Below are 15,542 nucleotides of genomic sequence, written 5' to 3' on the forward strand. Positions count from 1 at the left end.
CCAAAGACTTTGCTGCAAATATCTCACAGATGAAAATCATACAGCATACAGTATTTATAAACTTTAATCAAGGCCTCTGAGCATATTCCATGATCAGCAACCGCAATGAAAACAACCATGAATGAATAAAGAACTACAAACAAAGTACTTGCAATGTTGGGGCGTAAAGTGACAAACAATGTACAAAACAGACAAAAGTTCAGATCTTCATCAGTCTGTCGGACTCTTTGCATCAAACCAAACCTGGAGCTGATAATAATTGTGGGGTTTGTTTTAGCCTCCTGGGAGCCTCAGATGGGTGGGGTCACTCACCGCGGTACAAATTCTGGAAGAATTTAGCAAACACGGAAAGCCCTGATAGATTTCCTGTGGTTTTCTCACCGTTAAAATCCTTATTACAATAGAGTCCCAGCTTCTAATAACAGCAGTTATACAGAGGTTAAACCACCCCAAAAAAAAATTAAGAGAAGTGGAAGCAAAAAGTACAAGCAGAAGCGATAAGCACTGTACAGTTAATCTCATGGGTAAATCATTTCATAAATAGCGTGAATGATTGGCTGATGACAGATGACACAAATGAACCAGTTAACCTCTTCTTTGTTCTTCGTAGCCACAGTATCAAACAGTGTTATTCTTCAGTAGATGGTTCAGAGCATGTTCAATGTTTACTGCAAAAGTTACATATTGTTCTTCTGTTAAAATGGGGGGCTTGTGAGAGACAGATACAAGAAAGAATAGTGCATATCGAAGCAGCAGAGGCTGAGACATCCTGAGATTTTTAGTTTGAGTTAGGCTCAAAACTATCTGGATTCTACACCTGCCTGGTAAATGCCCAGTGCCTTCAAACCCAACACTCTACACTTAACAGCAGGTGACATAGTGTATAAAGTGAAAAAGACATAAAACATTGAATAGGAGTAGAAGGAACATTCCCATTCATAATCAACGTAGCAGTCTGGTCAGAACGGCGGCCATTTTATTGCGTACCGTTGCCATTGCTACTGTAGCAGGCTAACTTACGTATAAACTAAACAGACTTGCTGTCAGTGGAGTAGTAACGTTATGAGTAAATTAGTCAAATGTACCAACGTAATGCTTCATCCACACACTCTTGTCATAGCGGAGGCAAGCACATTGCTCTCAACAGTTGAGGGACAACTTTATTCCGCCTATTTTCTGTAACCAGTGTTGAATGGTGGAATAACAAACTAGCTAGCTAGCTACCTAACGAGTGGAAAGCTGGCTTGTTAGCTATCTAGCTAACTCCAATATGCTTAATGCTACATTGGTTACAGATTCGAGCCGTACAGCGGACAGGTGGGTCCAACAATCCCTCCGCATCAGTCCCCAACGCTCCGTTAGAGGACAAGTTAAAAAGCTAACTAGCCAACCATCCATCTCCGTAGCTGCATCCGCTCACATCCCGGCGACGTGCGACAACACTTTACAGCCCCATTGACTTGTGTCGTAACCATAACAACACAACAGTCGCCATTTTCTTTTGTTTTATATATGAATGACCACGGCAGACAATTAAATGTCCGTTTTACTCCTACGATTCTATTTCTATAGAGAAATCATTTTTGGTTGACTGGTGGCTGAGTCAAACAAACACAGGACTTTCAACCAGGAGACCAGTGTTTGTCTCCCAAAGTGTTTTTTTTGTTATTTGGAAATTACATTAGTTATGTTTGTGACTTGTTTTCCATACTTATGCTACATTGTGTACAGTTTAACTTAGTTTACAAACTAATTTAAACCCAACAATGAGTGGTTTTGTTGCCTTAACTTAACTGCTGCCTTTCAAGACAAATAAAATAAGTCATCATGACACATGGAATGTTTAAACCGTGGTTCTATTTGTACGCCTTCAGGTTAGTAAAGTCAGTGGAGCTCTCCGCCCACACTTTGAACTCACAAACCTGCATTTCCGATGTGTTGTCCTTAAGGGTGATAATCCCAAACCTATCTGGCACCTTCTGCCAGCAGGCTAAAACCAAGATAAAAAAAAAAAGGTCTGTTTGTAATTAAGCAGCTGCTCACTTGAAGTCACAGCTCTGCTCTCCCATCAGACAGTTGATCTTCCTCCACCAGGTCTCCGAGAGGCTCTTGAACTTATCGGGCGTCTTCTTCCTCAGAGTCAGCCTCTGAGGTTGGACGCTGCAGCTGTCCGTCTGCTGGATGCTGGCCAAGATGGCTGAATCGAAAGCGTCCTTCAGGTTCTTCTGGGTCAGCGCTGAGCACTCGGCAAAGCCCACCACCCCGAGCTCCTGGGCGAGCTGCTGGCCCTCCTCGGTGCCCACCGGCCGCTGCTGGTTCTGCGCCAGGTGAATCAGCACCTGGACGTCCTCCCTCAGGTCCACCTGGGTGCCAACGAGGACCAGGGGCGTGTCGGGACAGTGCTGACGGATCTCAGGAACCCACCGGTGGATCAGGTTGTGGAAAGAGCAGGGGCGGACCACGCTGTAGCAGAGGAGGAAGACGTCGGCGTTCTTGTAGCACAGAGGGCGGATGAGCTCCAGCTCGTCCTTTATGTGGGGAATCCGAAAACAGAGACGCCAGGTTAGAATAAACTGGGCTACTTAAAGGAGGCTGGTGTTCTTCCAAATCTTTCTTACGGACAACAAAACCACAAAAGACCAACACCAACAATGTGTCTCTCTTTACTTTCAAACCTCCCTAACTTGTCTGTTAAGTTGCAGTAAAAAAAAAAGCTCAATCATTTCTTTAAAATAGCTGCTTTTTTATCAAACAAACTGGAGGAAATAGTGCATTTGTTTGGGGACTATTTTAAGTGGCGGATCAATCCACATTTGGTCCTCCTTTAATGGAGGTCAATGGCTAAGAAGAAGAAGATTTAATACACACAATACTTGTTAGGTGATACATTCACTGTTGGTTTTGGTGTTTTCATATTGAGAAAATAGTAGCATATCATCAGCTTTATCCTTTAACATCAGCATGAATGCAGATGAGGAGTTGAGGAGGCAGCAGGTCGAGTACAATGATTACATTTGAAGAATTTTACAACTGGAAGGGCAACATGACGACTTGACGCTGAACCAAGGAAACAGTAGGACCGGAATACGCTCAAGAGACTAATGAACTAATGAAACACAGGTGTGGTAGAAAACAGGCGGGGAAAAAGACTAAAGCAGGAAGTAAAACCAAACACAACACATGAGAGGAGAGTAACTTTCAAAATAAAACAAGAAACAGACTAAATAAATGAATGAAACAGGGAACATAACAAAAAAAAAACCTAGAAACTAAAATCCTCCAGACAAATCAGAACTAATATAGACCATGAAAATGAAAATTAAAGATAGTCTGTAAGTATTAAAAATAGTTGGACACAAGGTGGAATCTAAGAAAAATAATTAAAATGTTTTTTATATGGCAGAATTTAGCTTCAGATTCAGGCCTTTTCGCTTTTAATCTAATTTGAAACTCAAAACAATGGATAGTTGAATCACAGCAGGTTCTGATCTGGATTCATCTAGAAATGAAGTCAGTCAATGTGTTACTCTGTCTGTTTGTGCATGCAAAATAAAGGGTTAAAGAAATCTGAAACAGGGTATAATTAATCTGGTCCAAGTTTGACTAATCCCGGTAGTTTGACTGAACAGTTTTAATGCAAAATCTGAACTGGTTTTCTCTTTTTTGTCACATAAAAAAGGTTTAATTTAAGAACAGCTCTCTCCCTTAATGTTCGAGTCTGACAAGAAGTCTGATGTAGGTCTTGTTTTTTTTTTTTACCTTTAGACATATCTTAGGATGTTCACTTTAAAATGTGTACCTGTCTCACAATTGACACATTCACGTGGCGTAACAACAGAAAAACAGCTTTGTAGATATATAATTATTCATCAGAAGACAACTTCAGACCATTTCTGTTTTCATTTCTGTTTTCAAAATATTAAATTTGTGGTAAATTCTTTCTAACCTCCACTGGTATCTGGCAGGCAGTTTTGGGTTTTTTTGTCTTCGGTGTTTCTACTTTTTCTTCCAAATGGTCCATTTAAAAACTGTTGACAGTGATGTCTGGGGTTTATATACAGTAACACTTTCTCTAGAAAGAGATGCTGCTGTAATTTAGACAAATCTTCCTTTTAACTTAACTTCATGATGCAAAAGACACTTTATGTTTGAAAATACACTGAATCTACCTTTATTTCCACAAGGTAAGGGGAAACTAACAGGAAAAGGTTGGATGACAGGATAAAAAACAACCCAACCAACAGAGGGCAGTGGTGCACAAGGTGACACAAGGGGGGGGGCAAATCTTCTGGATTACAGACTCTGTGTTTTCCTGCAGGGGGCGCTGTAAGCCATGGAGCCAAAGGGGGGCAACTTAAACTAAAAGGGGGTCTTAGAGGATTTCAAGTCCAGGACTAAAAAGCAGAACTGCGAAAGTGTTACACCCATTACTGACAAACACTTATTGATAGCTGATGACTTACGTTGATCGATCCGTCAACCAGCCCCCATTTCTGTCGTGACAGAGCAGGACGAGAAAGAAAGAAAGAAAGAAAGAAAGAAAGAAAGAAAGAAAGAAAGAAAGAAGTGAAGCTCAGTGGTTGAGTTGTTTGAGTTGTGGATGCACATGTTTCACAGCTGCCCACGTGTTCAGGTTTGTTAAATGACATGCAAACTCTCAAAAGGTGCAGCTCACCTGTCCAGCAGTGTCGCAGAGCTGCAGTCTCACCGGTTTTCCGTCCACCACAACCACCACTGAGAAGATTAAAAAAAGCACGTGTTATATCAGTGTGTTTTTTTTTTTACAAGAATAAACAAAGCTACAGGCTTTACAAACGGGACATTTAACCTGTAAACGACTTCAAAGAAAAACGATTCAAACGCCTTAAACGTGACTTTTAGTCGTGCGTAAAACCTGTGCGTAACGCTCCAAAATAATCGGCCACGTTGGTGCCAGACGTTACCGGTGAAGTTGTCGAAGGCCGTGGGGACATACTCTGCCGGGTATCCGTTGGTGCTGTAGCTGACGATGAGGCTGGTCTTGCCCACTGCTCCGTCCCCGACCAGCACGCAGTTCACCTTGCGCTCAGGTGCGGATCCGGACCTCCGGAGCTTCAAGCGCCGGGTCGGGACCGGAGGGCTGTCCACGCCACACACCGGTTCCGACACGCGGCACGGCTTCTGCTTCCCGACCTCCAGGGGAAGCATGGCTGTGAGTCTGGATTGGGTTCTGCTGTTCAGACTCGTTGGGGTCTCCCCGCGCGCTGCATTCTCCTGGAGAGAGTGAGAGGGAGAGAGGTGGAAAAGGAGGGAGAGAGAGAGTGAGAGAGAGAGGGAGAGAGGTGGAAAAGGAGGGAGAGAGAGAGTGAGAGAGGTGGAAAAGGAGGGAGAGAGAGTGAGAGAGAGGGAGAGGAGCAAAGGAGGGAGAGAGAGAGGGAGAGAGGTGGAAAAGGAGGGGGAGGGAGGGAGTGAGAGGGAGGGAGGGAGAGAGAGAGGGAGGGAGAGAGGTGGAAAAGGAGGGAGAGAGAGAGTGAGAGGGAGAGAGAGAGAGGTGGAAAAGGAGGGAGAGAGAGAGTGAGAGGGAGAGAGAGAGGTGGAAAAGCAGAGAGAGTGAGAGGGAGATAGGTGGAAAAGGAGGGAGAGAGAGAGTGAGAGAGAGGGAGAGAGGTGGAAAATTGGATTTGCATAACCTCAGAAAATACTTTGGGAAAATAACTCCCCGCGCGCTGCATTCTCCTGGACAGCTCACCTGTGTTGTGCAGAGACAGTGAGAGATGGATGATACTGGGCTGCGTGTCGCGTGGCACAGCCGTCGGGTTTCTCCGCCCAGCAGGAGCTCCTGATTGGCATTCCTCCTCGTGCGTCCTAAGAGGCTTACCGAGCAGAGCGCCATACGAGGCTCTGAGTGAAATGAACTAAGCTCTCTGGAAACCTTTATCCCGTTGAGTCAGACATACAGCATGTCCTCCCTCTTAAGCCAATTACAAGTTGAAATAAAACTCCAAACCTTTATACAGACGGTTGAATGGTTTACTTTGAGGTGTATGTGTCTGCAACAGGGGCCACACCATAAATAAATGGGTTTATTTTAGATTTCTTTTATTAATACAAAACCCCATAAAGGGATTACATCCAGTGCAGCTGTCTACTAACAGGGTTTTTTAAATGGATTGCATTAAAAATCTTCTTAGATGCAGATCCTTGAGACAAAACCCGCTCCCTCTATCTGAACATTATCATTCTGACTCTCTACTTCTCTCCTACAACATCCATCCATCCATCCAGTCAGTCAGACAGACAGTCAGTCAGTCAGTCAGACAGACAGACAGACAGTCAGTCAGTCAGACAGACAGACAGACAGTCAGTCAGTCAGACAGACAGACAGACAGTCAGTCAGACAGACAGACAGACAGTCAGTCAGACAGACAGACAGTCAGTCAGTCAGACAGACAGACAGTCAGACCTCCACCTGACTGTTGACATGAAGCCATGTGGAGGGCACGCGGCGGACTGACGCCCCCTAGTGGCGGAGTGACGTCAGCTGCAGAGAGGGAAGCGACACCGGTCAACGATTCTCATCAGTCACCGGTCAACGATTCTCATCAGTCACCAGCAGAATACACAGCAGAGAGAGAGAGAGAGAGAGAGAGAGAGAGAGAGAGAGAGGGAGAGGAGGGGGAGAGAGAGAGGAAGAGAGTGAGAGGGAAAGTTAGGGATAGAGGGATGGAGGGAGAAGGAGAGATGGGGAAAAGGAGGGAGAGAGAGTGAGAGGGGGAGAGGGAGGGAGAGAGGGAGAGAGGTGGAAAAGGAGGGAGAGAGAGAGTGAGAGGGAGGGAGGGAGAGGTGGAAAAGGAGGGAGAGAGAGGAGAGAGGTGGAAAAGGAGGGAGAGAGAGTGAGAGGGAGGGAGGGAGAGGTGGAAAAGGAGGGAGAGAGAGTGAGAGAGGTGGAAAAGGAGGGGAGAGAGAGAGGGAGGGAGGGAGAGGTGGAAAATGAGGGAGAGAGAGTGAGGGGTGGAAAAGGAGGGGGAGGAGGGAGGGAGGGAGAGAGAGAGAGGGAGGGAGAGAGGTGGAAAATTGGATTTGCATAACCTCAGAAAATACTTTGGGAAAATAACATTTCACCCGTTAAGATGAACAAATCCCTGAAACAGCTTTTTTGAAGAGCATCTCTGGAAACTTAACATCTCTGATTCCTTATTTATCTGAATATGAGCGACATCCATCCTGTGAGATTAAATACAGAATTACATTTAAATATTTAAACTTCATAAGATCACAATTTAATTTAAATAAATATGCAAGTTCATTAAAAGCCTGATACATTAAACTAACCTGGTTTTATTTTCTCATTAGAGACGAGACCGGCGTCTCCGTGTGTCTGCAGAGCGACAGCTGTGTGTGTGTGTGTGTGTGTGTGTGTGTGTGTGTGTGTGTGTGTGTGTGTGTGTGTGTGTGTGTGTGTGTGTGTGTGTGTGTGTGTGTGTGTGTGTGTGTGTGAAGACTTGGTTTTTAAGGTTAGGATACGTCAGGGGGTGTGTGTGTGTGTGTGTGTGTGTGTGTGTGTGTGTGTGTGTGTGTGTGTGTGTGTGTGTGTGTATGTGTGGGAGGCAGAATGTGTTAACATGCATTGAACGTCACCAAAAACTCCAGTGAGTAGGAGTGAAACCACACGCACCAGCAAAGAACACACACACACACACACACACACACACACACACACACACACACACACACACACACACACACACACACACACACACACACACACATCTACTCCTATCTTTGTGAGGACATTCACACACAACTTCTAAACATGATTCCACCCTGAACCTTTAAAACCAAGTCTGAACACTCATACAGGCCTTTGACGAAGTGAGGACCGGACCAAATGTCCTCACTTTCCAGACGTGTCCTCACTTCAAAGTTCTAAAACTTTAAGTGGTCCTCACGATGAACACAAACAAACACACACACACACACACACACACACACACACACACACACACAAACAAACACACCATGCAGTTCCACATAGTGTGATTTTAAATTGTCAGTCCATACCTTCAAATTAACTCTGCTGTTATCTGCTGTATTTTTTGAATTATACTTTTATACAAAACAAAAATAATATATATTTATTATTATTATTATATTATATTTATTTATTTTTCCCCCTCAGTTTCTGTTGGATAATATAATGTTAAAGCACACCATTACTATCTTTATACTGAACCATATTTCTATTTTAACTTATTTCCTTTAACTTATTTTTATATTTAATTCATTAATGTGTGCCTATTTTATTGTTTACTCACTTGATTGTGTTTTGTGCATACAACAAACCTGAATACATGGTTTGTTGTATATATATAAATAAATATATATATATATATAAATATATATATATATATTATTTTTTTTATTTTTATCTTGTCTTTCTTCTACTATGTCTCTTGTGTGCACTTTACTCTACGCTGCTGTAATTTTGAACTATATATTGTAGTAGTGACAGAGTATTTATCTCCATGGTTGGATACCACTGGAGGTAAAAAAAAATGAAAAAAGTGGGAAAAGGTTATGTCATGATTTGGGTGAACTGACCCTTTAAACAGACGCCTACTTCATTTGCAGAAATCATTTTGCGTACACACTTGTTTGTACTTCTACTGCATACTTTCAAGGACTCTCGTTGACATCATGAGTTCATAAACTCAACCATCACCTTAAAAAAAGCCAGTTCACAAGAATATCCTCACTCTCGAAGTCATAAAGACAGACGTGTCTACGAGACCGAACTGTCTCGGCGTTAAATCTGATAAAAAAGATAATCTGTAACCGGGCGCTGACATCATCGCTGCTTAATGAGATTAACGAGGAGTCAGTGGGGGAAAACAACAGAGATCCACCGAGTCTGTGAATGGAGACGTCGGGAGAAGCTGGCACAAAACCCATAAACCCATAAACCCAGTCAGCACACACACACACACACACACACACACACACACACACACACACACACACACACACACACACACACACACACACACACACACACACACACACACACACACACACAAAGCTGCTATTCTCCTCATGTACAAACAGTCTCCCTCCTCTTCCTCCTCCAACATCTGATAAACTAGACACCTAATCAGAATGGTTGGGGACCCCGGGCCTCCTATTGGAGTTTGCAGACCAGGCAAATACATTAACTCAATTTAGAGTTTGGGATTAAAGACTCCCCCCCTCCTCCCTCCTCCCCCTTTACACACACACACACACACACACACACACACGAACACACACCATCACACCCATCAACCCTCCTCCTCCTCCTCTTCTTGCCTTTCCTCCTTCCCTCATCTCTCTTTTTTTTTTTTTGATGGGATCAGCTGAGCGCTACATTCTCCTCTTCTCCCCCTGCACCCCTCTCTCTCTCTCTCTCTCTCTCTCTCTCTCTCTCCCCCTCTCTCTCCCTCGAGGGACCCGGGTGCTCGGACTCTATAGTTATGGGCCGGGGCCATCTGTCACCGTGCGCATTCACGCAGCCACCAGAAGGCCGCAACATGTGCAGATTTAAATGGAGAGCCCAACTTTCCCAGGACACACAGGCCTGACCCCGGCAGCCGCGGCAACCCCCCACCCCCCATCCTCCTCCTCCCTCCCCATCACCCCGTGCCTCCCCCTTCCTCCCCTCATCTCCTCCGTCCCACGACCATCACCACCATCCAGCATCCCTGAAACCCGGACCCCACCCACCTGCCACACCATCCTCCAACACCACCAAGAAATACTGTCTGCATGTGAATCACTGAATTACCCCCACCCCACACACACACCCCACTAAGTGTGTGTGTGTATGGTAATGGCTGTGCAGCGTGCACGAGCACCGTCTTCACACACAATGATGGATTTCCACCTTACGTAGCAGCTGATGCCGACGGGGGGTGGCGGCGGGTGAGGGTGGGAGGAGGTGGGGACGGGGGCAACCCCTGGTGGATGTGTGAGAAGAGAGAGAGAGAGAGAGAGAGAGAGAGAGATCAGCTGATTGGTAAAATTGATAGTGAGGGCAAAGAAGGGAAAGGGGAGTGTGTGTGTGTGTGTGTGTGTGTGTGTGTGTGTGTGTGTGTGTGTGTGTGTGTGTGTGTGTGTGTGTGTGTGTGTGTTGAGCTGCAAAGCGAGTGTTGTGGTTTTTGTGGTTGCGAGGAGGAGGAGGAGGAGGAGGAGGAGGAGGAGGAGGGGGGTTGGGGTGAGGGGTGAGGGGTGGGAGGGTAACAGGATTGGTCTTGTCTGTGGGACCCACGGGGAGGACAATGGGACCGGCGGGGGAGGGGCGAGTGTCACACGCTTTTGCTTTGTGGCTCGGTCAACAGGCGTGTGCCACGGGTGTCGTCTCGCCTCCCCTCCGCCTGCTGTCCGACTCCGAGGGGACGACGGGGGCGAGGGACCGGGCGGCCATGAGAACCGGGGCCCCGGGCCCTTTAATGAGGGGCGTGCTGTTTCTTATCAAAGATGGACAAGCCATCATTACAATCATCATTAGACGCTGCACAATGGAGCACGCCTCCCTCAGCTATGGATGGGAAAGTCCTCCTGCAGAGCCGCGGCGGCGGTGGCGGTGGCGGTGGCGGCGGCGGCGGCGGTGGAGGGTGGTGGGGGGATGAAATCATAATAATGAAAAAAGGAAAAGTCTGTCTACTTAGTGAATCTGCAACAGTTTCGTCTGGCGAGGCAGCACGGCTCATCGGGTGCAGCTGAAAGAATTCAACACACAAAAAAAAAACGTACAAATGAACTGCTGCACTAATTTGTCTTTGGACAGGGTCTCCGTCCTCTGTGGTTCTGTCTGAGACGTCCTTCTCTCATTCCCACGTTGACGACTTCACATCAACAGAAAACTCAAATATATGAGTGAAGAGTTGGTCGTGTGTAAAAATACATCATAAAAATAGGGAATATCTTTGGTCCAGCGTCCTAGACTCACAGAGAATCTACGTCAAGAAACACTAAAGATGTTCTGTATGAAGACATGGTTCATAGATTAAACTGTTGTCTTGTTAGTTTATTTTCTAAAAGAAGATTTTGATCAATATATAATTCAGGTGAAGCTGAACCGGTTGTGGTTGAAAGTTAAAGAGATGAAATGAGAACGATCTGACTGCGTTTGCATAACGAAAGAACGGACTTTGCTTCTTTTATGGTTTGAGTCTCAAGGTCGAAGTCTGGATTTGATTATATAGGACGCAAAAGAAGAAGTGCTGGCATTCTCGTCTGAGAGAGAAAGTGAAAGAAATAACATTTTAATCTCTTTTGACTTTGAGCTGAGAAGCAACAGCTGGGATCTTGTGAGGTGGACAACAAGGACCGCAGTGGACCTTCAAGTCCGGCGTCTCCAGTCAAGCTTTCCCATTTTTTCATCCTTTTGAATCTCAGCCACAAACTGCAGTAAGTTATGATTATGATCTCTCTGTCTGTCATTGAGCGCTCTGTTTTATTCTTCGTTCTGAGTGTGTGGTGGTGGTGGGGGGGGTTCCTCCAGGTTACCGTGTCGCGCACCGTCACCCTGCTCCGAGTTTGTCATCATTAATGTTGGGCCGAAAAACGTGTTGCTCCGCTGTGGCCTCCTCTCAAGAGTCTCCTCCAAGTCCTTTTTAATGCTCTCTGCTCGCTGGCCTGTGGCCCTGCATGGTCGCAGGGAGCATTGTCATGGTGCTGAAGGTGGAGGGGGGGGACGGACACACTGGGGAGGAGGAGGAGGAGGAGGAGGAGGAGTGGGGGTGGGGGTTGGGGGTCGTGGTGGGCATGACGCTGCAGCAGTGGCAGCTGGCGGCCCAGCTTGCAGGGGCCATCTCTTCACAATGGAGCCCCGTCCCCCTGGGGGCCAGTGATTTAGGACAGGGCTCTCTGGACAGGAGAGGGAGAGAGAGGGAGGACACTAGGCTTCGGAGGAACGCACCCTCCACTCCCTCCCACCTCCACCTCCCCTCCTTCTCCTCGTCTTGTCCTCTAAAGCTTCCCTGCTGGTTACTCCCTTTACTCCCCCTCCCCCCACACACACACACACTCCTGACACCCTCCCCTCTCGTCCCACCTCGGCTAAGCTCTCTCCTGGGACGAGCAGCGCCAGGCCTCTGGACGGTGGAGCATTCCTGAGGTGTAGCGCGCTAACGCTAGCCCGGGGGGGACAACAATAGGGGGACGACAACAGGTGCGTGTGGATCCTCTGTCGTCCAGCGGCAGCTGAGAGATAGGGACGGGGGAGGGAGGGAGGGAGGGAGGGAGGTGTGGGGTGGGGGGGGGGGGGCTATTATGGCGCCATTATCCGCCGCTGCTCTACCGGTGGGCTGTCGGACCTCTTTCCTCGGACAAAAACAAGGCTTTTTTTTTTTTTTTTTTTTTTTTTACGTGTAACCTGGTCTTGTACTCACCCTGCCTCTCTTTCATCCTCCCTCCCCAGCTAGCACCTGCCACCCCCCCACCCCCGCCTCCCCCCACGACCCTCCGACAAACCGGCCCAATGGCCACTTATCCCCGAGATTCAATTCAATCAAACCCCCAAGACTGCAAGAAAAAACCTGAGCCCACTTGTTTAAAAAAATACCCAGCACTTATACCCAACATACTGGAGCCATAGAACTCATCCAGGCGGCCACCTCTGCACCCCCCCCCCCTCCCCTCCCTCTGTCCCTCTGAATTATGTTATGTCTCAAATGAGCAGTCATACAGCAGATTGTTTGGTGCAGCCACTTGATATAACTGGTGACAATGCCTCTAACAGAGCGAGTGTCCTGGGGGATAGGCAGTATTTGGTTACTGCATCCCTGATCTCTCCCCATTGTGGTCGGGCTCCGGGTCCCATGGAAGGTTGAAAGGGGGTTTTGGGGAGTTGGGGGGGTGGGGGACGGGGGGACATGTGCGCATATGTGGGCCCACAAACGCAGGTGCCTACATCTGTTCATTTCTGGGCAGATGCTCATGGTTGCAGAGAGATAGAGAGGGAGAGTTAGGGAGAGAGAGGGGAGGGGAGGCAGACTTCCTCCATTTACTCCCTCATCATTCATACTGGTGATTAAGCCTCCATGGAACAGAACTGGAGTCGAGGGTAGAAGGGGGACAAATGGAGGACTGCACTTCTTCTGGGTCCAAAATTTAAAAGAAAAAGCAAATCATTCATGTTGTTTTCTCGTTTTTTCATGGTTTGGACTCTTAGACAATAACGTGCTTCCAATTTTTGTATCAGCCTTTCTTGTTTCAACATGACACAAAGCTCAACGATTTGTAGATTCAACCATTAACGTGAAATTTTTGGATAATAAATGCGTTGTTTATGTCATTTCATGAGCACAAATGTCAAGCATTTGTGTGAGCTTCTCAAATATGAGTTACCCCTCATTGTGCTTATTTATTTCCCCCGTAAATTAAAAATCTTTTGGTTTTGGACAAATAATTGAAACGTCACTTTGGGCTCTGGGAAATTGAGATGGGGATTCTACTATTTCTTCATTTTTATACAGTACCAGTCAAAAGTTTGGACACGCCTTCTCATTCAACTACTTTGAAGAATGTAAAATATAAAACATATTCTGGTTTGTTGAGCATTTGTTTGTTTACCACATAATTCCATATGTGTTCCTTCATAGTTTGGATGTCTTCAATATTAATCTACAATGTAGAAAAAATAAAAAATAAAGAAAAACCATTGAATGAGAAGGTGTGTCCAAACTTTTGACTGCTACTGTAGCTTAAACAACACATAAACATAACAATTTCATTGATTATTGAAATACACAAATTCAGCGTTGGAATTCCTCGAGGCTGAACGGGAGAAAATCCCTGCAGCGTGTTTCCAGGAACCTGAAACCTGCTTGTTATTTTTATGTTTTATGATTTTATATGGGTTTATTGTTTTGTGGTACAATAAAACCACAGAGTGTGCTCAACTATTCACAAACAATATTGTAAGGATTGTTTTACTGGCCAATAAGTCATCTTGCATTCTCCAATTTACTGTAACCCACGTCAGACAGGTGAGAAATGAAACCAAAACGAGACAGAGACTCTACAGCAGCACTATAAATCTCTTTGGCTTGCACAGCAGCTGGATTATCTCGATATCGCGTGAGAAAGGCCTTCTTGTCTGGCTTTAAGTTCTGGGTTTGCAAGGCGTGGTTTAGGTGTGTGTGACACCTGTGTGTGTTTTATCTGAAAAACAATGTCGGCTGCTGAAGACGTTAGCTTAGACGCAGCAATAGCATCTGTTATATCAGAACTGGAGAGTATTTCTCCATTGAAAGAAGAGCAGAGAACGACACTGAAGGCTTTTCTCTTGTCCTGACTCACTTCCATTTGTAGGACAAACAGGAAGTGAGCGACTCACTGGTTCCCTCAACAAAAGAGCCAATGAGATATTTCGATTGGATTTTTCAGATTTTTGCAGATAATACCTTTTATGACACTTACACGTTTTGTTCAGCAGGATAATCTTCACAAATGAACACCGCTTTTATGATTTTTGAAGCAGGAATAAAAAAAAGCTAACGTTGGGCAATCCACCGAATAGTTGTTGAGACAGTTCACTCAAGACCACAACTGTGAACCCCATGGTGGCGCTACAGAGAGGTTAGAGGATTAACAAAAGTCAGTAGGAATCATCCTCTCGGCACCATGAATGCCTGTACAAACTTTCATCACAGTCCAAAGAAAGAAGTTGAGATATTTCAATCTGGGCCAAAGTGTAAGACCGACCAATCACAACATCACTACTGTTTGAATTGTGCCAAGAATTACACCTACGTGCGTTTGACAATTTTAAAGGTAATTTTGCACATGAAGAAAGTCTTATTTTGTCATATAACTGTTGAAGTATAAGACTCTGAAAATTCTTTGAAAGACGACACACCCAAAAGTCTCGTAAATGACGTTTGATGTTTCCTACCAGGATGTTCTGTCGCCACAGCAACGGGTCTTACTCGTCCTTTTTGCTCCCGGCTGATAAAACGAGTCGCTGGATAATTTTTTTACATTAATGCGTGGAACATAGTTAAGTCAGCTAGCTAGCTAGCTAGCAAGCTAAGGTAACGGCCGTGTTGGTGTTGTTGACATACATTGTGCGGGAGAAGAGATGTTGTTCACTGAGTGGTTTTAGACAAAAATAAATGGCACTTGACCTGCAAAATTATCTTTTAAACTGACAAACATATGTGTTATTCATGGAACAATTCAATAGGGATCAAAAAATAATTAGTTTCTCCCCTAGTGTTGACAAAAATAAGGTCCCATGGGGGACACCCGAAAGGGGCGGGACTTCTCCTCTCTATAAAGTGGCTGGCAAAACACAAAGGTCTCTGGATCCTCATTAGGGACGTTACGCCATGCGTTCCCCCAAAGGATGTTCCATCACTTTGGTGTTTGGATGGAGAGAGCTGTCTGACATGACGCTACAAAATCTCCCACAGGTGTTGGTGACTGTGAGGCCCCCAGTGATTCACATAAGTATCATCAGACCATTCAGCGTTCTGTGGAGGAGCCTCCTTGATCCAAGTATCAGGGTCAACTGAGGCGCC

At 45.7% G+C, this 15,542-nt stretch overlaps 1 protein-coding gene across 1 annotated transcript; it reads right to left on the reverse strand.

Moving 5' to 3' along the window:
* Window positions 1–2,039: 2,039 nt before the first annotated feature.
* On the reverse strand, window positions 2,040–5,187 carry LOC129095558 (cell division control protein 42 homolog). Its single transcript, XM_054604054.1, has 3 exons — window positions 4,944–5,187; window positions 4,676–4,734; window positions 2,040–2,528 (listed from the first exon to the last, which is right to left on the reverse strand). Exons 1-3 carry the CDS (start codon window positions 5,185–5,187, stop codon window positions 2,040–2,042), a joined length of 792 nt encoding a protein of 263 aa, XP_054460029.1.
* Window positions 5,188–15,542: the final 10,355 nt, after the last annotated feature.

The sequence above is a fragment of the Anoplopoma fimbria genome, chromosome 9, assembly GCF_027596085.1.
Source record: "Anoplopoma fimbria isolate UVic2021 breed Golden Eagle Sablefish chromosome 9, Afim_UVic_2022, whole genome shotgun sequence".
Classification (NCBI taxonomy): domain Eukaryota; kingdom Metazoa; phylum Chordata; class Actinopteri; order Perciformes; family Anoplopomatidae; genus Anoplopoma; species Anoplopoma fimbria.